Source organism: Malaclemys terrapin, chromosome 7, assembly GCF_027887155.1.
Source record: "Malaclemys terrapin pileata isolate rMalTer1 chromosome 7, rMalTer1.hap1, whole genome shotgun sequence".
Classification (NCBI taxonomy): Eukaryota; Metazoa; Chordata; order Testudines; family Emydidae; genus Malaclemys; species Malaclemys terrapin.
This window is the reverse complement of record NC_071511.1, coordinates 64036653-64061279: the sequence shown is the minus strand read 5'-3', so window position 1 is coordinate 64061279 and position 24627 is coordinate 64036653. Positions and strand designations below refer to the sequence as shown.

Genomic DNA, 24627 nt, shown 5'->3' with positions numbered 1-24627 from the left:
GAAATTGAAAAAAAGGCTTAATACAAAGTTTCTAGAGATTCTGCGTCACTACTTTTTGTATCTTTAAATCTGACAGTAAGAGAAAAAAAGAAACTGAAAACAGTGATTACAGAGCTTATTACATTATATAGAGGCTTATATTTTTACTCTTTTTAAAGTAGCCTGAAATTGTAAAGCTGAAGGGACTAGCCCACAGAATATGGGTGAATATGCAAACACGAACTCAAAAGACACGGTGCGATTAAAATATTAAACTTACTGCATTTTTGCCTTGGATTCTACATGCACTGCATGTCTTGCATTCGATACACTGCCATCTTAAGGCCTTTACATTTGCTGTTAACTCAGGACAAAATTTCAAACATGATGGATGCCCTGCAAAATAGAGTATTTAAAATGTGTTGAGGTTTAATAGAGTTCCAACTCCTGTGTTCTACAACAGCTATGACACCACTGCATTTTCCATCACTAGAACCCTGCCAATGTCAACTATTCTCAGAACTTTATATTACTCAACTTATTTTTCCTCTTCTGAAGAGGATATGAAATAGCTGCTCAGAATGCTTTAATGTGGGGCGAGATGGAAAGTTTGCATTTACTGTAATCATAATGTGTCAATAAGTCCATAAGCACCTGAAACTGAATGATGTCTTGTCCAGGCTGTCTCCACAGCATATTAAACTATCACTGATTCTGAAAAAAATGCTTTTCATACACTTGAATGCATCCCTTTCATAGTAGCCACAGTGAACCATAACGTAAAAAGTTTAATATAATAGCATTAATAAATTTCTAAATTTTAGAACTAGATTACAGTATTTTTAATGTATGCACAATGGAAAACCTAATAAAATATATTTTTTAATGAACTATATAAATATATTCCTTTCATTTTAGTTATATTACTACTTAAACTGTCCTACACCACACATGTGTTATGGCAACAGTAAAATAAAAAATGTAATAAGATATTTATATGTAAAAAAATCTTTGGCTTCAAACAGAAATAAGGAGTATCTGACCCATGACCTCCTATGAAATGGACGCCTCTCCTTCATGGGGAGTGAAATTTGGTGAGGAGACACAGTTCTCATGGTTAAGATAGTCAGTTCCTCCTTCAAAGAATGCAAATGATCAGGCACCTCAGCAAATGCAGTGGTATTCTTCTTCAGGATTGGTTGAACAATTATTGCCAATGACCTCACCAGTAATCACCCTTAATTCTTTCAAGGCAAATCTTTAAAGGAAGAAGAATTTGCCAATTCTGTACCCACATTGATGAACAAGGCCATCAGACTACAAATTGTCAGGATGGTAAGAAGCTTTGGAGCCATACTAACTCATCACTATTATTAGATAGGTGCATTGTCATAGTCACAAGGAATGCTCTCGTACATATTTATTAGTACACTCTCAGAGGAGAGACTGGCCATGTGATCCAGGCTGTCTCCTCCTCCAAGTTAGATTGCTGTAAATCTCTTTACCTGAAGATGAGCTAAACCATCACAAAAAAGCTAGATTGAATAAAGCATAAAAGAATTTCCTATCTTTGTCCTAATCTCTAAAACCCGCCAACAGGCAGGGATGTGACTATCTCAGGGACGACCTCGCCACTCCATAATCCTTCAAGCAGCTTTGCTCCAAAGTAGCAATGCAGTTGGAGAAACCCAGTTTTAAACTATCAGGTGCTGGAGGAGAAGATTCCTTAGACAGAAGTTTTTATTTTAATTGATTCTCAAATTCTAATTTAGGCTCTCTCTCTCTGCCTCTTTATCATCTATGGCAATTGTCTCAACCTATCTGCCTCAGTTTCCTCATCTGTACATCTGAAAGATTTATTACCATTGAGTGATTTTGTGACAAATCAGTTATTTTTAAAGAACTATGAAAATAAGCATTATGTAACAGACAAGCAATTATTATCCTGCTAATCCAGAAATGTTAATATCCTGAGTTTCCAAGACTTTGTGGTCTTCTATTTCCACCATTCCTGTTATGCTGCGCAATTCAGACATATCACTTGCTTCCAATGGTCTTCTACATGGAAGAGAATTATTCACTAGAGTGCCCTTATTTTTAAGCAGAAAGGATCAGGACACCTGTCACAGTCAGGATGCAAGTAAAAATGTTTTAATAGCTGGAGGTTTCTTAGTTGTTCATTCCTCCTTCCAAACCAACCACCCTCACCCAGTATTTTGGAATAAAAAATGGGACATGGGCCAGTAAATGAGCAGAGAGTGGGAGGCAGCCCTCCCTATCCCTACTTTTGGCTCCAATCCCCATTCTCTTAACTGAAGTTATCTGTCCCATGCCCTGCAGACCCTTTCTCCCTCTGCCCTGTCCCCTACTGTTCTTGATTTGTTCTTCTGTCCTCCTCCCCAGACCCCCATGCCTCTGACTTTTTGCACTTTGCCTTTTCAGTTTAACTTAGATTTGTACACATTTTCTAGATCCCACTCTCCCCTGCCTCCTCAACCTCCAGACATCTTCTCTTCCCCTTTTTTTCCCCACCTCCAGCATAACTATCTCCTTCTGTCCTCTTTCCAAACATGTCCTAAACTGACTGATTAAAAATGAGTCTGCATGACACTAGCTCCACTCTCCAAAGCTCTTTGGCACCTTTCACTTCTCAGCTGTGCAGTGGGGAGCAAAAGCAATAGGACCCTTCCTCTACACAGGTGAGAGGCAGCCAGCTTGAGGATCAAAGGGCTATTAGGAAACTGCCAAAGCTGAACAATAAACCTGCTACAGTGCACAGGAGCATTAGCAAGGCCAGGAGCAGGGTGACCAGATGCCCTAGCTAGTTCTATATGTACTCTGTTGGAGAAGACCAGCAGTGAGCAGGACAGAGCTCCCCCAAGATTTCAACTCTGAATGGCCTCTTTAAAAGAACCCTCCTGATGAATGGAGGATTACAGTCACTTCAGAGGGAGAATATGCCGCCTTAGTGCACCCAGGCCCTACATGATTGGGAAATGGAGATGAAACCTGGTTCCCAACAAACCCCAGGGCCAGTTCCCCTTCCTTTTAGGAGTCTTCTCCCTCCCATGCATACCTAAAGTTTCCCTCAGTTCTTCCTGGAGTCAGAGAACCCCCGTATGAAACGGCATGTGACTGAAACAAAGAATGCAGAGGAGCATAGAAAAACACACACCGATAATAGGCATTGCAATTAACCCCTGAAACCCAGTTTCACAGATAGACTTGCTCTGTCCAGCAAGAATGCAGATTATTCCTATAGTTTCTTTAACCCCTGTACAGAAGAACCTGCTTGTAGGCATGCTGCAATGTGCAAATCACAAGTCGAATTACAATGAACCTCCACACAGTCAAGTTTTTCTGTTTATATGGTGCTCCGAGATTGGTTTTTATTTTAATAAATCATCAGTAACTAAACTTTAGCCATCTGGTGATCTGATTGGCAGTCTCAACATTTCATTTTGTATATCTAATACATCTGAGGAACTAATTAAAGATAATTTAGTCTTAATGAGGCAGAGAGAATGTATCAGTGTTAATTCAAATGGAAGCTGATCCATGAAAGTCAAGGCTTCCAATTCTAATGCTTCTTAGAACTGCCAGAGATTGTTTTATAATGGAAGAATAGCTGATATTTATTACATCCTGATTAATGCAAACCATGTTTGCAAAAAAGCCAGTGTAACAAACTAAGTACCAATCCAGTTCATTTCTAAAGAATATTAGATTTGGGGTTGACAGAAAGCACAGAGAATTTGGTAAGTCGCAAATAAAACAAACAGTTAAAGAAAACATGAACTTTCTAATATAGAAAATCTAGCAATTTTCTTTACTGTATGGTGTAAATACATTAGGATACATGCTTATGGAAGTCTGTCGCAAGGTGACACAAATCAATTCGGAAGTGGATAATGGCAAAACTTTATCCTGCATAAATGAAAATTTCCCTTTTCTTAGTTATAGAAGTCTACATTTTATTCTATGCTGTCCTGTTTTATCCAGATACTTATATGAGACATCGCTGTGGTAATTTGAGTGCCTCACAATCTTTAATGCATTTATCCTCAACACCCTATAAGATAGGAAAGTGCTATTATCCCCATTTTACAGATGGGGAACCAAGTCAAAGAGAGATTAAGGGCTTGTCTACACTGTAGTGCTTCAGTATAGATATTATCTGCGCTAACAGACAGGATTCTCTCATCAGCGTAGGTAATCCATCTCCCCAAGAGGTGCTAGCTAGGTCGATGGGGGAATTTAGGATGGCTTAATTACAGCGCTCAGGGTGTGGTTTTTCAGATCTCTGACCAACTTAGTTAAACCAACCTAATTTTCTAGTGTAGACCAGGCATATGCGACTTGCCCAAGGTTACATAGGAAGTCTGCGGCAGAGCAAGGAATGATCCAGACAAAAAGGAAGAGTAAGAGCTGAGTATTATCTGCATACTTATGTCTCCAATGACCAGCCAAACCTCATTAATTCTATTAATGACCTCATATACATGTTGACCAAGAGGTGACAGAACAGAACCCTATGGGAAAAGTCCTTTGGGAAAATGAGCAGCTATCTAAAAGTCCTTTATGGGTCTGCTCCAAAATTACTTGCTATAAACACTAAGTTGTCACAATATCGTACAAGATTAAGTTAACTCAGGGTAAAGTACTTTTAAACTCTGGATTTCACACATACAAAGCAAAGATTATGAATTCTATGCTAAGAGGTAGAATGCAAATGTAAGTTTGCCGCAAACTTTGGAAGAAGAGTAATTGCCATGGAGCCAGCAGCACGGGAAAGTGTGGTGACCAGGAGAAAGCTGTCAGGGAGCTGGTCAGAAGAGGAAGATGGGTCACTGTACACTGAGAGGAGGAAGAGAGATAATGAGCAGTTTAAGCAACTTTTCTTAAAATCATATGACATCTGGGGACGATTTTCAAAGGTGCAAAGGACATCAACTTTCCATGCAAGTTGGATGCCTAACTGGCCTTGTGCTTTTGAAAGTCTCCCTCCAATCTGCAGGGATGCATGACTATACAGTATTTATATAATTAATGTTAAAAAAAAGTTTTAATCTTCATGCATTATCAGTCCACAAATTGTTTCCTCCCCCCACTCAGGATAAACATGGGGAAACTGGTATACTGGCACTTAGCTAATATTTCAAGTCATTTACAAAAAAATATTATTTGTATTTTCATCCATATATTTTTTTATAAAAATAAATAAGATGTTATGTAAAATCTACAGCAGTATAGATAATATCTAATTCCTCTATCCTCGACCCCAACTTCTTTTAAATACTATAACTCAGTGCTTATGAAATGCATCAAACTGATAGCCTTGCAGATGATGGATAAGATTTTGAAACATGGATGCCAGAGTTAGGTTTCTAAAATCAAAGCTTTTGCCCCAATTTTCAAAACCCATTGAAGTCAGTCAGCTCCTTTGAAATTCAGGCCCAAATGAATAATATGAATTTAAGAGTCTAATTTTTAGTTATCCAGGTGTGAAAAGCTTGGCCTAAGACTACTTTTGACTGTAACAGGAAATTTACATGCTGAACAATGACCAAAAAGATAGATTTACAGATGGCTCTTGTACAATTTGCAAGTAGAACCAACTTACCGCTGCTGCCACAGTCTGCGCAGGAGAGCAGTTCTTCTGGTTTTTTTTCACGATTTGATTCTTTAGTCCCCAAACAGAAACTACATATTGGAATGGGATCAGCTCGTGGCTAAGGCAAAAATAAATACAAATTGTTGTTACTTTTCTTACACAAAAAGTGGTATTCCAGTCCTCTTTCCTCAAAATCAGAGGACAATTTACCTTCATTTTATTTTCTAAATGTTAGTTTCTTGGTTTATCAGACACTTATTCTGGTATATGAAGTTAATTTTTTCTAATCGATATTATGTTGTAGTCATCTCTCTCACCTTACATTAACTTATATTTGAGCCTCAATAGTATCATTCATCATAGTAGTATCAAAGTGTTTTATAAATGTTCATTTAGCCCCAAACACAATCCAGTTAAGATCGTTTATCTTCTTTTACAGATGGGGAAAACAGTGGCATAAATGGTGAAATGACTTGCTCAAGGTTGCGTCACATCAGTGGAAAAGCCAGGAGCAACTACCCATCCTGTGCTCAGTTGTATCAATTTAGCTAGAATAAATGGGCCAAATGTGTTAACATAACCCAGTCACCTTCTAACATTAAACAGTATTAAACAAGGTCTGGGGTTTGGTATACACAGGCTTCAGCCTGCTTAGTACCATTGCAAACACAGCATTAAAAAAATATTTTTAACCTTTCATTAAAGATACGGAGAAGGAAAAACAATGAAAGCATTTAAAACAGGGGTGGGCAAACTTTTTGGGCCCAGGGCCACATCTGGGTGGGGAAATTGTAAGCAGTCCGGCGCAGGGGGTTAGGGTGCGGGAGGGAGTGTGGGGTGTGCAGGAAGGGGCTCAGGGAAGGGGGTTGGGGTGCAGGGTGTATGAGGGGGCTCAGGGAAGGGTGTTGGGGTGCAGGAGGGGTGCAGCAAGGAGCTCAGGACAGGAGATTGGGGTGTAGGAGGGGTTCGAGATGCAGGCAGGGGGCTTAGGGCAGGGAGTTGGGGGGGGTGCAGGCGGGGTTCGGGCTCTGGCCCGGCGCTGCTTACCTAAAGCGGCTCCGGGGTGGCAGCGGTGCGCACCGGGGCTGGGGCAGGCTCCCTGCATGCCTGCACTGTCCCCGGCCCCACGCCGCTTCAGGAAGAGCCCCTTGCCGCACCTCCAGGTACCTCCCCCAAAACTCCCATTGGCCACGGTTCCCCGTTCCCAGCCAATGGGACCTGCAGGGGGAGGTGCCTGGAAGCAAGGGCAATGCACGAAATCCTCTGCCCCTCTGTCCAGGGGCCGCAGGGACGTGGAGCCGGCTGCTTCTGAGAGCTGCGCGGGGCCCACGGCACCACAGGGGGCCATCCCTGATGGGCTGGATCCGGCCCGTGGGCCGTAGTTTGCCCAACCCTGATTTAAAATGTAAAGCATTGAATGAGGCTTTCATTTTAGCAACATCCCTTGTTCCCTTTCCCATTAGCTGGAGAGAGTTTTAAGAAGGAAAAACCCCTTGTTTGACAGTCTCTTAGATGGGAGTATCTGAGATGGGAAAAGAGAAGAAGCTAGTTGCGACGGGCGGGAGCTGTTGCTAAAGTCCAATCTCATTTCATCTCAGGTGGTGTGTGGGATTTAGCTGGAGCTGATAGGGGTAGCGATGTCATCTGGATCCCGCTCTCTGGCTCTATCTAGTTAGGACATCCCTCAGGATTAGGACAAACAAGGTCCGGGGTGTCAGAAGGGGGGCGGGGGGAGGCCATCATGGTGAAGCTTGTTCCACTAGCCTCAATCTATTCTTTTTGTATTTTCCCCCAGAGTCTCTTTAAAGACCCAAAAAGGGAGTGATGAGTGGAATAGCCCATTCCCTCATTATTTCGTCCACCAGTTAGGCCTAATATCTAACACACTAATTTTGGTTCATTAATTTTCAATTCCACATGTTCTATTTTTACCAAGCATGATTTCAGCATAGTCCCTGAACCATCTCAGCAGGCTTTTTTGTTTGGACTAATTCGGTTTTTCCTGTTTGGTTTTCTTGCACCTGTTCCCACCACCATTTGTTGTTATAGGTTGTTGTGACATCTTATGAACTGTTACATACCTTTTACAGTGGGGCTTACAATTAGAGTACATTGGTAGGCCCAACTACCACAACACCTCTCATCTAAGCTTACTCCAACTTAATACAATACCATCTCTAATGAGACAAGAGCAAGGGGATATTAAATAAAATTGAAGATGGCAAATTCAAAACTGGTAAAAGGAAATTACTATTCCACATCAGAGACAACTAGATTGTGAGAACTCATTGCCAGTATATACAACTAAGGCTAAGGGCTCAGCAAAATTCAAATAAAGATTGGGCATTTGTATAGCTATAATAATAACTATTACAAAAATAAATAAGAACTTTGGAAGAGACCAAGACCCTCAAGCCTCAAGGCATAAGGTAATTCTAAATCAGGGGTAGGGAACCTGTGGCATGCAAGCTGATTTTCAGTGACACTCACACTGCCTGGATCCCGGCCACCGGTTCGGGGGGGTGGAAGGGGCTCTGCATTTTAATTTAATTTTAAATGAAGCTTCTTAAACATTTTTAAAACCTTATTTACTTTACATACAACAATAGTTTAGTTATATATTATAGACTTATAGAAAGAGACCTTCTAAGAAAGAGACGTTAAAATGTATTACTGGCACGTGAAACCTTAAATTAGAGTGAATAAATGAAGACTCGGCGACCACTTCTGAAAGGTTGCCGACCCCTGCTCTAAATATTAGATAGGAGAAAACTCTCTCTGAGGACACGTTATTCCATAACTGTCCACTAGAGGGGTTTCTTGCACCTTCCTCTGAAGCAGCTGGTACCAGCCTCTGTTGAAGAAAGGATACTGAACTAAATGGACCCCACTGATCTGATCCAATTTGGCAATTTCTATGTCACTATTAAATCAACATATGATATGGGAATAAATTAGACAAACACAAACTTTAATTTAGGAAGTCTGAGTTTTTCAACAAAGCACATTTTTCTGATCAGGAATTCACTTGAGGGGTCTCACTGTTCGTCCTGTTTGTCATTTGCTGTATGACAAGCTAACATCAATATATTAAAATACTTCAAAATAATTTGTGTAACAGATTTCAATGTGTTAAAAACAAACAATCACATTACCTAGAAAAGGCTAGCTTACTTAAGGTGCTTATGGGCCTGATCCTGCAGACGCAACCAGGCATAGCCCTTTTTTCAAATGGAAGTATTCACAGTAGGAAGTACTAAATGTTTGCACAATTAGGTCCTAACAGAATTTTTAAGTGTCATAATTACTAGAAGATAACAATGAAACAGTTAAAAAATTCACGGGAAAGATCTGGAATGCAGCAGAACTATATCGCTTCCCGGCTCTTTGAGCTCTGGTCAAGTGAAAAATTCTCTTAGTTTAGATACCAAACTGAACAAATGATATTTCAAAAGATACACAAGCTCCAAATCAACATTTTTGCATTTCCAAATTGAAAAAGAGGCAAGAGAACACTTCACCAACCACTGGTATTAGATGACGTTACTATAGAAATTCCTTTTAAGAACATACAAGTCTACATTTACTTCTCCCAATGGTTCTTTACTACTCCTAGCAATACCAAGGCCTCATACATCTGTTTACGTGTAGACGCCTGAATGCATAGAGGTAGTAGTTTTCATAGCTGTTAACATACTGCATTAAATAAACATTTATTTTTCAGAACTACAGTTTTGTTATTTGCTGGTATGTCCCTTTAAAATATAATTCAAAAGATTTTGATATTCACACATACTCTCAGACAGACACAAACACCTCAGACCATACCACAGACAAAATCTACTCTTAGCAAAATATTTTTGATTCTATCAGGAATCATAGATTTATTGGTCTTAATTTTCCATAAATGCATTAAAGGAGACTGAAACATCATCTTATGCTGTCAAATATAACTGCAGACAACACATACTGATTAGTTTTATTAATGCCATAAATTGTTACAAATTACGTTCACTGCTGAAAAATCAAATCGCCACCTTGAGAGAAATAATTAGGAAAATTATAGCATTGTGTCATTTCTAATTCAATCATGTTTCTAAAACAATGAAAATGAATTTCAATAATTTATTTTAAATTGTTGTGGGGTGCCCTTCAATAGCTTCATTAACCTTATTGGTGGGAGCATTCTACATTTCAAAGTTTAAAAAACAATGCAAGAAGAGAGAAGAAAAAAAGAGCTGTGTTGATCGTTCTTGCTTAACAGTGGCCCTTTGAATTCAGTAAGCCCCTCCCTCCCACTTCAAGCACATTGCAATTTTTGCCTATGCAAATGTACTTTAAGAGTTTTAGGAACATTCCTCCAGTACAGAAACCTTTAAAGAATTTGCAAAAATAACTACAAATTAGTTACTGACCCTGCCATCACCTTAAAAAAAAGGTCAGGCAACCAGTGCTACCCATTGATGGATCCAGTTATTACCTGCAACTGCTCAAATGCAGCATCTTGGGAACGCTTTTGGCCCTTTAAATAACAATTAAAAGAACAATCTGATTTAAAAAGCAATAATATTCCCTCAACAGAGGCCAGTGAAAATCCTGTCTTTGCAGTCATAGTATTCTTTCCTTTATTTGATTTAACAATGGTTTAGTTATTTCTGCCATGCTTACTGCAATAAATAATTCACAAAATGTCACATATCATTCATGTAATGAAACAAATCCAGGTCTACAATCTCATTTGTCTTTCCCAGATGAATTTTTTGCTGTAAGAGAGACATGGCTATTGGCCAGCATTCATGCTCTTTTTTGTTTTTAACTGAAGGTAACATAAAGGACAAAGGTTGTTGGTAGTTCAGGGCTAGAAAGACTGATGTCCCCATAACAAACCTAATAATAGAAAGCGTACAGATCCTATCACTTCATGCTACGTTTTCTAGAACCCTACAGCGCTGATGTTCGCCTTCAGCCATTTATATTAATAACTATCTCAGCACATCAGTGCATTATAAGACAAAAATAATGTCTGCTGTGCTATCACCGAAAATTCAAAACACTTTAAGACTCTTTCCCAATACACTAACTCAGTTATCCAAAATTATGTGCCTAGGATTTTAAATGAAATGGCATACAAACTGGCTGTAGGATTATTTTGGCTCACAGTTGTCTCAACTAGGACATGTACAAGAAATAATTTTTTACTGGATCAGGATATGATCCAACACAAACTAAAAATAGCACATGAAGTACTGTACATACCTCATACCTATACCTGTGTTTTCAAGTCATATCCATTAGTTTAACTGCCCAACCCAAGTCATTAAAAACCAGTGTCAACACCACAAAGGTAACAGGTAAAGAGAACAAAGTAATTCCACTCCGCCTCTTATATGAACAAGAATTGCCAGGTAAGCTCAGATCCCACAATCTTTGTAGTTGGCAATAACTGCAGAAAGCAGAAAAGACACAGCCTGACTTTCATCTTGAACTCACAATACTAGTGTAGTTAAAGAAATCTTATTGTGACTTGTAAACTGAACTGATTTGATAGAAAAGATGTTGACTGAATAAATCTGGAACCTGAACATGTTTTCTGATTGTAGAAGATAATCACAACTAATAATTTTGCTACCAACCTTAAATTATTTTAAAAGCTCATTTTTTTTAAAGAATGCAGTTACTAATTATGTTAAAAAAAACATGTCTAGTCAGATGAGTTATTAGAGGCTGCATGCCACCTGTCCAAACAATGTGCCATTGTTCCTTCAATACACCTAATTAATCAAGGGCCATTTTTCCCCACCTATTTACTTTGAGAGCCAGTGAAAATACACCTCTACCTCGATATAACACTGTCCTCAGGAGCCAAAAAATCTTACTGCGTTATAGGTGAAACCGCATTATATCGAACTTGCTTTGATCCACCGGAGCGTGCAGCCCCGCCCTCCTGAAGCACTGCTTTACCGCATTATATCTGAATTCGTGTTATATTGGGTCAAGTTATATCGGGGTAGAGGTGTATTGTGATATATATGATGATTTCATTTTGTTTTTAAATATAGTAACTTAATATTTCTAAATTATATTTTCTCTTCAAGAGATTCTGGCTTACCAGATCATGCAGAGTGATCACCACTAGTAAAATTTCCAAGGTTAAAAATTGCCTCCCCTCCCATTTCTCCCTCTGTTTGAGAACTTGTGCACTACCAGGTTGGATAAAAATTATTTTAAAAAAATCGGAATTTTTTTTATTTAAATCAGATTTTTTTGATAAAATGCTTTTTGAGGGAAAAAACTAAAGAATTTGAATTAAGATATCTTTGAACTATAATGTATATCATCATGAACTAGGGATTATAAATTCTAATTCTATAGTATGAGACAATATATTCATGTAATGTTTAAGAAAAGTTTTGTAAATGAGTTCCAATCATTCATGGATTAGGGACCCGATTTTATGGGGTTCCACAGGCTTCTGTATAGGATTATTTAGGTTAATCTTTCTATCTACACAATGGGACTCGGTGCTCAGTCTAGAGTAGTGCTTCTCAAAGTTGGGCTGCTGCTTGTTCAGGGAAAGCCCCTGGCGGTCCAGGCCAGTTTGTTTACCTGCCGCGTCCGCAGGTTCGGCCGATCGCGGCTCCCACTGGCCGCGGTTCGCTGCTCCAGGCCAATGGGGGCTGCGGGAAGCAGCGCGGGCCGTGGGATATGCTGGCCGCCCTTCCCACAGCCCCCATTGGCCTGGAACGGTGAACTGCGGCCAGCAGGAGCCGTGATTGGCCGAACCTATGGACGTGGCAGGTAAACAAACCAGCCCGGACCGCCAGGGGCTTTCCCTGAACAAGCGGCAGACCGGCTTTGAGAAGCACTGCTTTAGAAGATACCATCAGAGATGCTTAGTTTCGCAGTTCTCAAACTGTGGATTTGTGTCTCCAAAGGTAACATGCTTGTTAACAGCAAAAACGTTTTAAATAAATAGATAATATATAGAGGTGAGAAATAACAGACTTCAACTCTATTGTCCCTCTGCAAATTTGTGTACACAGAGTTAATCCCTTACCTCTCTCTAAAAGTGCAAAGTTTCAAAAAGTTCAATGAATAGAAGATTGTTGGGGGCGGAATAGATCTGGACAAGGAGAAAAAGTCTGGAGATAAATGTGAGAAGTGAGGGACATATGCTTGTTTTGTTAAAATATTATATGTTTGTTGTTGAAGAAAAAAATCCAGAATACTTTATGTCGTTGTTTTACTTAAATAAAACAATTTAAATTTCTGTCTGGTGATGTTCTCCTCCTAAAACAGCATGGCAAGAAAATCCTCCAAATATTAACAATTAACCTGTTGAACTGGAGATAGTTCACCTCCCAATGACTTCATAAATATCTGCTTCAATTACCTTTGGTATATGAAATAACCAAACAATCATTCATTTTCTGATATAGCTGTAAATCTAATCTGAAAAGTTTTAAAAATAAATCACTGTTTAAAAATGTATAATGTGTACCTTCTAAAAATGAAACCTACATCTATCTCTGAGTTGTGAAGGATATGTATTAAGAATATAAAAGAATGCACTTTTATGCAGAAATCCACGATTAAGTTGAGTCTTCCTGACTAGTGATTTAAATCAAATCCACCCTGTGCTACTGATAACTGCAGCAAAAGCAAGTTTGCAAAGATTTCAGATGCTAAGACAGGGGAGGAGGGGACTTCCAACACACTCTCCTGATATATGTTAACAAAAAAAAAAAAAAAAAAAAATCAGGACTCTTGAGGCATTTTCTACTATTCGTTAATGTGAGAGTATCATGACCAGACATGTGTAATTCATTTGTATTTTAACATCTTACTAGGTATCAAACTACCATTTGTGTATACACCAGACTTCTGTAGTCAATCAACCCCTTGAATGTCACAAAAATACTAGAATGCTACAGTGATAGTAATTTCATTGCCATCAATAGTTCTGAGACATGTCCATGGGGAACACAAGTGCCCTCCAGCTGCACACTTCATGACCTGGAGCTGCCCAAGGGCACCAAGCTGGCTCTTCTACAGTACATACCAAAGACAAGACTGAGTTATAAAATAATAAAAATATTTTATATAACCACTGAAGTAATTTATCTACAATGTTCAGCAGTTTATGTTATTTTAAGTTTAATAAAAAGAACTATTACTATTTGCTAAGAGGTACTTTTTCATTAATGTTACAAATACAGTACTAATGTCAAAAAGGGTTCTACTCTCAACACTCACAATTTCAAAGTATGACGTTAAGTTAGTTAAACCAGTGCAAGTTGTGTTTAGACAAGAGTTAAGTACCACCATCACCATCTACCCTATGCAACCTGTATTTATAGCTTTCATGAACCACAGGTATTTGTCATAAGAAATTAATGAACTTTTCCTAGTGAGCCAAATTAACAGTTGGTGTAACTCCACTGGATTTTAATGAATTTACAGTAGGACAAATTTGGCCCAAAGGGGCAACAGAGCTTGTATTTCTTTTCATCGGTTGCTAATGGTCTTATGGAAGTTGCACGTTCTTCAGACACTCTCCATGTTATTTAAGACTGGGGCAGTGTGTTGGTGTTTAAAGGTCATATGTCAAACCTATGACAGATCTTCCAGAAGTTCTAAGTTCCCAATCCTGCAAACTCCTATGTCAGTGAGTAGCTTCATACCTTTGTGTAGTTCCACTGAATTCTATTAGACTATTCTTATTTGTACAGGGGCAGCACCTAGCTCTCCAATCAAGGGTCAAGATCACATTGTGCTAGGCAGACTCCTACCATGCTCAAAGTTACTTATGTTCTTAATGAGAGTCCATATTACACATATGCATTAAAGAAATCAGATTTTTAAATTTGTGCTTTTTAAAGAAAAGTTACAAATCTTTTTGAAAAGTTAAGCTCATTATTGTCCCACAAACTCTCTTATCTCAAAACTTCCTCTACTAGAAAAGAGTTAAGTATTTTATATATATATTATATACACAGACATTATACATCTAAATTCTGTGGATACAGACAGCATGCGAGTAATTTCAGGCTGAAAGGAGCTTTTTAAGCAAGTTAGATGCTGGGGTCAAAACTGTTTGAAATGGAAATTGCCACAACCGTAACTGTGGATCTCATGCCATGGTCCCATAATCTTTATCCCTCTGCAGACTGTTAAACTCTATTTACAACCTCATGAAAGACTTCTAAAAACATTCCAATTAGAAGCATAAATCTACTCTGGCATTTTCTATATTTCCATAATGTTATTAAATGGCCCCTGAAGATTCTGCTTTTAATTTAAGTTCCTATTGAGACAGGGGTCTGCATATATAGACCACTGCCAGAGCCACGCTAACTGGCACCCTTTTACTGCCTCAGAAGTAGGGTGACCAGACAGCAAGTGTGAAAAATCAGGACGGGGTGGGGAGTAATAGGAGCCTATATAAGAAAAAGACCCAAAAATCGGGATTGTCCCTATAAAATCAGGACATCTGGTCACCCTACTCAGAAGACAGGCCAAGGACCAAGAGCCATATTATTTTGATGGTTGATCATTGATGAGGCACATTTGCATGGTATGATGAGTTCTTTAAACTGCATTTCCCTAACTGCACCTGTTGTGTTGATAAAAAGTAGACTATTCTCTAGAACCGATAACCTATCTCCTTACTTCCTCACACACACACACACACACCCCCCACACACACACACACACCCCGTTTCTGCTCATGCTTGTTTGTCATCTAAAGTCTTTCTGACATCACAGTTGATTGAAAGGATAATTATGATGTCACAGTTAGGATTTAGGTTTCAGGTGCGTAATAAAGAGGAGCAGGTGCTTGGAAATACTTCTGTTAAAAGCTCTTTAAATATATATTCATACTACCATTACCAGCTTTTTATCCAAGGATCTCAAAGTGCTTTTAAACATTCAACTGCCTGAGCCTCCAACACCCTTGTGAAGTAGTAAAATGGGGATAGCACTTTTTACAATTGGGAATCGGAGCCAGTAAAGGACTTGCTCAAGGTCACACAGCACAGTCATGACAGAACCAGGTCCTCAGATTCCTAGCCTTGTGCTTACCCTCAAGATCACTTTTTTTTTTTTTAGCTTAAAAGTGCCAGAATGCACCTAAGCTCAAAGTAGATAGGCTAACAAGTATTCACCTAGCACTTGCATTTTTAGAACAAATTTCCATCCAAAGCCCTTAATTACTGTACAAACACTTCACCCACCACTGATGTGCACCCAACTCCGGAAGTAACACAGTTCTCAGCCACACTATTTTCCCCTAATGTTTCAAAGCAATACAGAATGCTCAGTAGCAACATTCACTAATTACAGTTGATGGAATTTTGTATAAAAGGTACATCTTTATGAAAAAATCCTAGGTTTACATGCATAACATTTTAGTGGGGGAAGAAATGCAGAAAACAGCATACACTAAAGATAGCTTTCTAAATGGGATATTTTTCAAGATTCTCATGAGGCAGCACTAGCTTTGTCAAACAGGAAGAGAATGTTTCAATTTACACTAGTACAGGTGAGCTCACAAGAGCTACTACTTAGACAACAGTATCCAATTTGTAGCTTTGGATGTCTAGAACAGTGGCTCTCAAACTTTTGTACTGGTGCCCCCTTTCACATAGCAAGTCTCTGAGTGCGACCCCCCCCCCTTATAAATTAAAACCACTTTTTTATATATTTAATACCATTATAAAAGCTGGAGGCAAAGTGGAGTTTGGGGTGGAGGTTGACAGTTCGTGACCCTCCATGTAATAACCTCGCAACCCCCTGAGGGGTGGTCCTGACCCCTAGTTTGAGAACCCCTGGTCTAGAATATGAAAGATGCTATAAAAAGTCAAATTCTAGTCTATTTGAAATGAAACTGTCTATGTTCGACACATGATTCAAGAGATTAAAAATAAAACCCTACACTAATCTCTATAATGATGTATTACATCTACCACAGTAACATTCAAATGCCCCAATCAGGATGACTGCCCCATTGCACTCGGCACAATACAAAATACACATATAGTAGAACATATAAGATTAAAATTCACCCCATGTGGAGGGGACCTCCTCAAAACCTAGGCACCAATTAAATACAATTTTAGCAATTTAAGTCAAAATAAGACTTAAGTAATGCCAAGGCCTTGGGTTGGTTCCCTACAAGGTTATCTCGAAGTCCACTATCTCTTGAATCTTACTCTTTATCTGGTTGCATTTTATAACTACATAGACTGAAACCTAAACAATAATCTCCTGCCACTGTAAATCAGTATTTCCCAAAGTGTGGGGCACACCATCCTGAGGAAAATGCAAAGAAATAGCTGAGAGGTGAAAACAAATCTCTCAGTTGTTCTCCAGTGTCTCAGCTTTTATTTTTAAAAAAGTCAACCTCAAGCTGTTATGGTTGTGGAGAAAACCACGACCTGAGTGTAATGGAGGCAGAGAAGTCTGTCTGAGTCTGCTGAGAGCCTGAAACAGTAGCTCTGAGAGGTCAACTCCCTTAATCATTTCAATGGGCATCAACTCAGATGCCAAGGATGATACTTCAAGTATCAACATAACTCTTTCACTGTTCATCAAAACATGTAAAAAAAAAAAAAAAAAAAAAAAAAAAAAAGCAAGCATAGAATTAGCATATTATGAAGAACACTGCATGGCAATATTGAACAGAGTCTGATTGATTTTAATTTCTTGAACAGGGACTCATTTTTCAAAATTTCATAACTTCTCCTCACACAGCCCTGAAATTTAAGTAACTTCTTAAAATTCCAGTTCCTGAATAGAGTTCCAGTTCCTTTAAACAAATGTGCCATTTTTCTTACATTCACTTTTAAAATATATACTTATAAGCATCGTTTGAGTTAAGGAAAGGAGCTTCTTTCAGTTACAGTAATCTTGGGTGTTCTTTCTAACCACTGTAGGTACCCATACATTTTCCTCACAGAAAGAAGGATTTTGAAGTTGAGAGTGTCCCTTTAAATTGTGCATTCAAGTTTGGTAGGCATAAAAACAAACTACAAGTAGCATTAGTTACAGTCCCTGTACAAGCATCTCTTCACCGAATTTCAGCTATACCCCAGTGATGGTATGCAATTTCTAGCTCTTGACCTATCTTGAGTAGAAACATGGATCAACATTCATGTCGAACTCCCCATCAGTACCCGGCCCAAGCCCGAGAAGTTAATAATCCAACCAGTGGACCAAATTCAGTGATGAATCCTGGTCAGGTGCCACCTGAGACATGTTGCGCATATGCTAAGAAAAGCCAACTACCAATTGTGCCAAATTGTACTAAGTTACATGATGGTTTGGTGACAAACAAATTAAGAGCTGGAACAACTCATCTTCACTTATGACCTAAGCTTCCATTTAAACCTAAAGTGAAGAGCAAGTACATTAATCCCATTGTGCTGCTGGATACGCTGACTTTAGTCAGTCCTGATTACTTACCAAGCAGGAAAAGTTTCAGAGTTAGAAGTTGCCATCTTGCAGAGGCCTAAGCCAAGCTAATGCCATGTCCTGGCCGCTCCCGCCAAACCCCCTATGTGAAGGCAGGGTACCTTCCCTTTCCAGTGGCATCACAAAAAGGAAGGAAGGAAGATTTCTCCTTTCCCTGGATATCAAAGGGAAGGTTGGCTATTTCACTCTGCCATCCTTTCCAGCCATCCCATTCAAAATAAGAATGGGGATGAAGAGGACAATCTCCTCTCTCTTTCCTCATAAAAATCACTGAAAGCGTTGTGGAATATAGCACCTTAAACTTTTATGTTGTTGGAAAGGTTGAGGCTTTTCCTCCTCTCCTCCTCATGGCTCGGAGAGAAGAACCTGACAACTCCCACGTCACTGGGAATTTTTGCTGAGCAGTCAGATCATAGCAGCTGAAGTGGTCAGACATGTGCTAAATAATATTCCTTTCCAGTTTGATTACCTTGTAGTTCTGAACTGCTACCAATCACTTGATGTCAAACCAGAAAAGCAAGTTTTCCCCATCAGCACCTGATCAGAATATCTCAGTACAAATCTAATTTATATCCAAGATGCTGTCAGATCTCTGTCATCACATGAGGCACCCAAGTATATTATAATTGCCTGATACAAGCTGGAACTTTGCTGTAACTCTCAGTCATCAGTGGCCAATGCCCTTCTATTGGGTAGTTTAGGTATCCTGGTCCATTGCAGAAAGGATTCCACATCAAAGCTCTGTTTCTGCTTTCACTCTTCAAAATTGCAGTTCTTTTTCATCTGCTAGTCACTGGCTTATGGAACTAGGAAGATGGAAAAAGGTGTCCCTCAAACTCCTCACTAGGTTTGTCAAGGTTCACTACACATGCTACCATTACTTTATATCTTATAAAGGATCAGAATAGCATTAGATTTTGCCTAGCAAAAAGGACCTGCCTAAAATATTTCTGAATGTGTTACAATTTTAATTGCATCACAGGAGTAATCACTTCCAATCTGCAGTCTAACCTTCAAGCAACCTATGATCAGAATCAGTTATAGAAATAGTTCCTCCATCAGAAGCATTTGGTTATGCTAAATTTTTGTTTTAAGTTATTTGAAATACACCTTCTGAAGAAACATGCAAGAAAAGAAAAAAAGAAGACAGCAATGTAGCTTATAAGTTTATAGTCTGAGGAAGCTATAGTTTAATACTTTTCATAGATTCCAGTGTGAGAAGGTCCATCATCATGATCTAGTCTGACTTCCTGTGTAATATAGGCCATAGAACGTCCCAAAATAATGCCTAGAGCAGATCTTCCAGAAAAACATCCGATTTTGATTTTAAAAATGGTGAGTAATGGAGAATCCATCACAGCCCCTGGTAAATTGTTCCAATGGTTAATCACTTTCCTGGTTAAATTTTCACAGCTTATTTCCGGTCTGAATTTGTCTAGCTTTAACTTCCAGCCATTGGATCACGTTATACCTTTCTCTGCTAGAATGAAGAGCCCATTATTAAATATTTGTTCCCTATGTAGGTATTTATAGACTGCAATCAACTCACCCTTTAATTCTCTCTTTGTTAAGCTAAATAGATTGTGTCCTTTGAGTCTATCACTATAAAGCAGGTTTTCTAATCCTTTAATCATTCTTGTGGCTCTTTATATCACCTAGACCTCTAATAGAAACTACTGTCTACTACAGGTTTCAGAGTAGCAGCCGTGTTAGTCTGTATCCACAAAAAGAACAGGAGTACTTGTGGCACCTTAGAGACTAACAAATTTATTAGAGCATAAGCTTTCGTAGTGTTAGAGGCTGCTAGACAGCTCTCTAACACCACATTCTACAGGCCATTATCCTCTGATCCCACTGAGGATTACCTAAAGAAACTACACCATCTGCTAAAAAAACTCCCTGACAAAGCACAGGAACAAATCTGTACAGACACATGCCTAGAATCCCGACCAGGGGTATTCTATTTGCTACCCAAGATCCATAAACCTGGAAATCCTGGATGCCCCATCATCTCAGGCATTGGCACCCTAACATCAGGCTTGTCTGGTTATGTGGACTCTCTCCTCAGACCCTACGCTACCAGCACTCCCAGCTATCTTCGAGACACCACTGACTTCCTGAGGAAACTACAATCCATCGGTGATCTTCCAGAATACACCATCCTGGCCACTATGGACGTAGAAGCCCTCTACACCAATATTCCACACAAAGATGGACTACAAGCTATCAGGAACAGTATCCCGGATAATGTCACAGCTAACCTGGTGGCTGAACTTTGTGATTTTGTCCTCACCCACAACTATTTCACATTTGGGGACAATATATACCTTCAAGTCAACGGCACTGCTATGGGTACCCGCATGGCCCCACAATATGCCAACATTTTTATGGCTGACTTAGAACAACGCTTTCTTAGCTCTCGTCCCCTAACACCCCTACTCTACTTGCGCTACATTGATGACATCTTCATCATCTGGACCCATGGAAAAGAAGCCCTTGAGGAATTTCACCATGATTTCAATAATTTCCAGCCCACCATCAACCTCAGCCTAGATCAATTCACACAAGCGGTCCATTTCCTGGACACTACTGTGCTAATAAGCGATGGTCACATAAATACCACCCTATACCAGAAACCTACTGACCGCTACACTTACCTACATGCCTCCAGCTTCCATCCAGGACACACGACACGATCCATTGTCTACAGCTAAGCTCTAAGATATAACCGCATTTGCTCCAATCCCTCAGATAGAGACAAGCACCTACAAGATCTCTATCAAGCATTCTTAAAACTACAATACCCACCTGCTGAAGTGAAAAAACAGATTGACAGAGCCAGACGAGTACCCAGAAGTCACCTCCTACAAGACAGGCCCAACAAAGAAAATAACAGAACACCACTAGCTGTCACCTTCAGCCCCCAACTAAAACCTCTCCAGCGCATCATCAGAGATCTACAACCTATCCTGAAAGATGATCCTTTACTCTCACAGATCTTGGGAGACAGACCTGTCCTCGCTTACAGACAACCCCCCAACCTAAAGCAAATACTCACCAGCAACCACAAATCACTGAACAAAACCACTGACCCAGGAACCTATCCTTGTAACAAAGCCCGATGCCAACTCTGTCCACATATCTATTCAAGTGACATCATCATAGGACCTAATCACATCAGCCATACCATCAGGGGCTCGTTCACCTGCACATCTACCAATGTGATATATGCCATCATGTGCCAGCAATGCCCCTCTACCATGTACATTGGCCAAACCGGACAGTCTCTACGCAAAAGAATTAATGGACACAAATCTGACATCAGGAATCATAATACTCAAAAACCAGTGGGAGAACACTTTAACCTGTCTGGTCATTCAATGACAGACCTGCGGGTGGCTATATTACAACAGAAAAACTTCAAAAACAGACTCCAACGAGAGACTGCTGAGCTGGAATTGATATGCAAACTAGACACAATCAACTCAGGATTGAATAAGGACTGGGAATGCTGAGCCATTACAAACATTGAATCTATCTCCCCTTGTAAGTATTCTCACACTTCTTATCAAACTGTCTGTACTGGGCTAGCTTGATTATCACTTCAAAAGTTTTTTTTTTTTCCTCTTACTTAATTGGCCTCTCAGAGTTGGTAAGACAACTCCCACCTGTTTATGCTCTCTGTATGTGTGTATATATATCTCCTCAATATTTATTCCACTCTATATGCATCCAAAGAAGTGGGCTGTAGTCCACAAAAGCTTATGCTCTAATAAATTTGTTAGTCTCTAAGGTGCCACAAGTACTCCTGTTCTTTTTACTGTCTACTACATTACCTGCAGCCAGATAACAACACCCTGAAACTTTTAAGGTACAGTACAGAGTTTGCCATTAGCCTGCTGCGAGAACTTGGGCAAGTCATTTCTGTGCTTCTGTTTCGAATAAATATTGACCTCTTTGTAAAGCCCTTTGAGATTTATGATGCAAAGTGCTACACAAAGAGCTAGGTATCATTATTGTAAAAGAATAAACAAATCCAGTGGAATGCTATAGATAATCACAAGGGAGTGGGAGAGGATTTTCTATTTAAAAGAAAGGCTAATTAAATGTAATGACAGATGGGTGGAGGCCAGGGATGTAGGCAAACTTGAAGAAAACCTAGTAACAGCCAAAAAAGAGCTCAAAATCCATTCAGGGACCAGCTGCCAAGGAAGAAAGGAGAGAACACTCCTTCAGTGTTTTGTTTGGAGGATCCCCCTCAGTTCCCTCTAGCTTTCAGTGGGGCTTCATGCTCAAGTCCCCCTATCTCTAGGGGATCTTATGGCAAAGCTTCAGCTTTACAGTAAAGACTCGCAGATCTACCTCTCTAAACTCTCCTTCTGTCTAAATTAATATTGTAGCCTCTTTCTAGCATCTTTGTTGAGGTGCAGCTGCCAAAGTAAGTTCAATGCCGCCAAAATTAAATTATTGATCTTTTCCTTCCCAAGTTCTCCCACTAGCCTCAGTCACCCTGGACACCTCCACTATCCTCCCTGTAACTCAGATCTGTACTCTGGGCCTCATCTTTGACTCCAGCTTCTCTCGAGATCCACACAACTAGACTGCATCTAAATCTTACTGCTGCTTCTTGTGCAAGGTCCTCAAAATCCAGCGACTCACAAAAATACCAGGTTTGTTATCCCCAAAGAGTCAGTATACACACCAGCCTGTTTGATTCAACTGAGCACTGAGATACATTTATAATTATAACAATCATAAGTTTATTATGTTAAGACTTAAGAGATAGTGAGCAAGGATAATACATGCTTTCTAGAGACCAAACTTAACTTTAACGGGCTAATCATATGTCTAAAAGCTGTCTTATCTCACCTAAATGTCCTTTACAGTGCTTCCAACCGAGGCAAGATGGGATCCTCTTTTCATGAATGCAATCGTACTGCCCTGTTGCTTTCTCAGGTGCAGGATAAAGAGGTGTCCATTTGCCTTCACCTTTTATCCCCCAAATCCACTGTTTGTCCCCCGAGTCGGGATGACCCCCTCTCCTCCCTGTGATTATTCCCTGGTGTGCTGACTTCATGCTGACTTTGTATGCAAATAGAGTGTTTGCTGGGTTGGTTTATGATGCTTAATTTACATGTCAACTGAGGCATACATCCTTTATGTGGCAGAAATAGGTTTGTCAACCCTGCCTTGATTCAGACTTTTTAGGAACATATTTTCAGGGTGTACACATGCACACCCATCTAACACCATATTTGTACAAACATTCACAACAATATTCATGACTGGTGTGCCTCTGTTTTTTATTGAAAACCCCACATGCTATTCTTTATGAATACATACTACGAAAGCAGTGTCCGCTAGGTGGGATGAGTTTGTCAGACCTGTCATGAGTTAGTTATAGAAGAGGGGGTTCTTAGGGTCACATTCTTGTCTTCACTTTTAGGCTTAACACTGCCTTATCAATCATCCCTTAAACACCATCAACTATCGCTTCTGTTGTACTAACATGCCACCACTTATCCTTGGGAAGGGCACCTTTAAAATCCAAAGAGACACTATATTATCCTTCTTCAAATCTCACCTTACAACGTGCCTCTGCCACGATGCCTACAAAACATTTGACAAGGGGCAGGCAGCTGGTGTGCTGTGATACTGCTTATGAAGTTCTTAATAGTCTTCCTGTTTCCTTGTACACCCCTGTTAGTTGAATCCTGCTGTTGTCTCTCCTCTTATACTTTGATTGTATGGAACTCTCTGGGGCAGGGCCTTGTCCTTTTGTTATCCATGTGTACAGTGCCTTGCACAACAGGGTCTCTAACTGCTCTTGCAATACAAATTATAAATACGAAGATAAAGCAGGATATCGGGGACACAGATGTGATCATACCAGTGATCAGACAGAGATACACTTCAGAGCCTAGGGGCCTAGTAAGCATGATTGTTTTCAAAGCCTTTGGGAAAGCATATCCTCTAAAGGGGACCGAAGCAACTTATTTCTTTAGTATTAAATTACTTCATTACTATAATGCTGTGCTTGCCCAGATGTTCACATAACTGCATATTTTCTATTCATAACTTATTATCAAAGTCATCCTACATAAATGTTGATAATATGTTTGCAGTGTAGCACAAGGTAATTAATTGTTTTGTGAAGATGTTTAACTGCATATTAAATTGATCACATATGTTTTATTTAACATACTCTTTTGGGGCAAGGTTGCTATTACTACAATACTGATTTGAATTGCCTTGGAATAAACAGAGCAGTATGGGCTTCATGGGACCAGACAGACACTTGAAATGTCATCTTAATCAGAAGAAGAACTCCAGTCATTGTGCTTCAGCAGTAAATTGTTTAATTTCCACACACCAAAGCAAATCACACAAGAAATAAATACCCTCATCCTCAAACAGAAAACCAACAACTGGCCTGTTTGCCTTTGAGACTTAAAAGGGCTAGAAAAGGGAGGCCAAGGAGAATTGATTTGAAGTCTGAAACAAGACACAATGTCAAATGCAATGCAGAAATTCTAATCAAACAACGTTCATTCCTC

At 39.5% G+C, this 24627-nt stretch overlaps 1 protein-coding gene across 7 annotated transcripts in view; it reads right to left on the bottom strand.

Annotated features, from left to right (window-relative positions):
• Positions 1-24627, bottom strand: part of KAT6B (lysine acetyltransferase 6B) — a 197283-nt gene that overhangs the window by 79059 nt on the left and 93597 nt on the right. For all 7 annotated transcript variants that reach the window (XM_054035324.1, XM_054035330.1, XM_054035331.1 and 4 more), the window contains 2 exons: positions 5603-5711; positions 260-375 (listed from right to left, as the gene is read on the bottom strand). In XM_054035324.1, coding sequence (XP_053891299.1) covers positions 260-375; positions 5603-5711 — 225 coding nt within the window. The remainder of the gene's footprint in view (positions 1-259; positions 376-5602; positions 5712-24627) is intronic.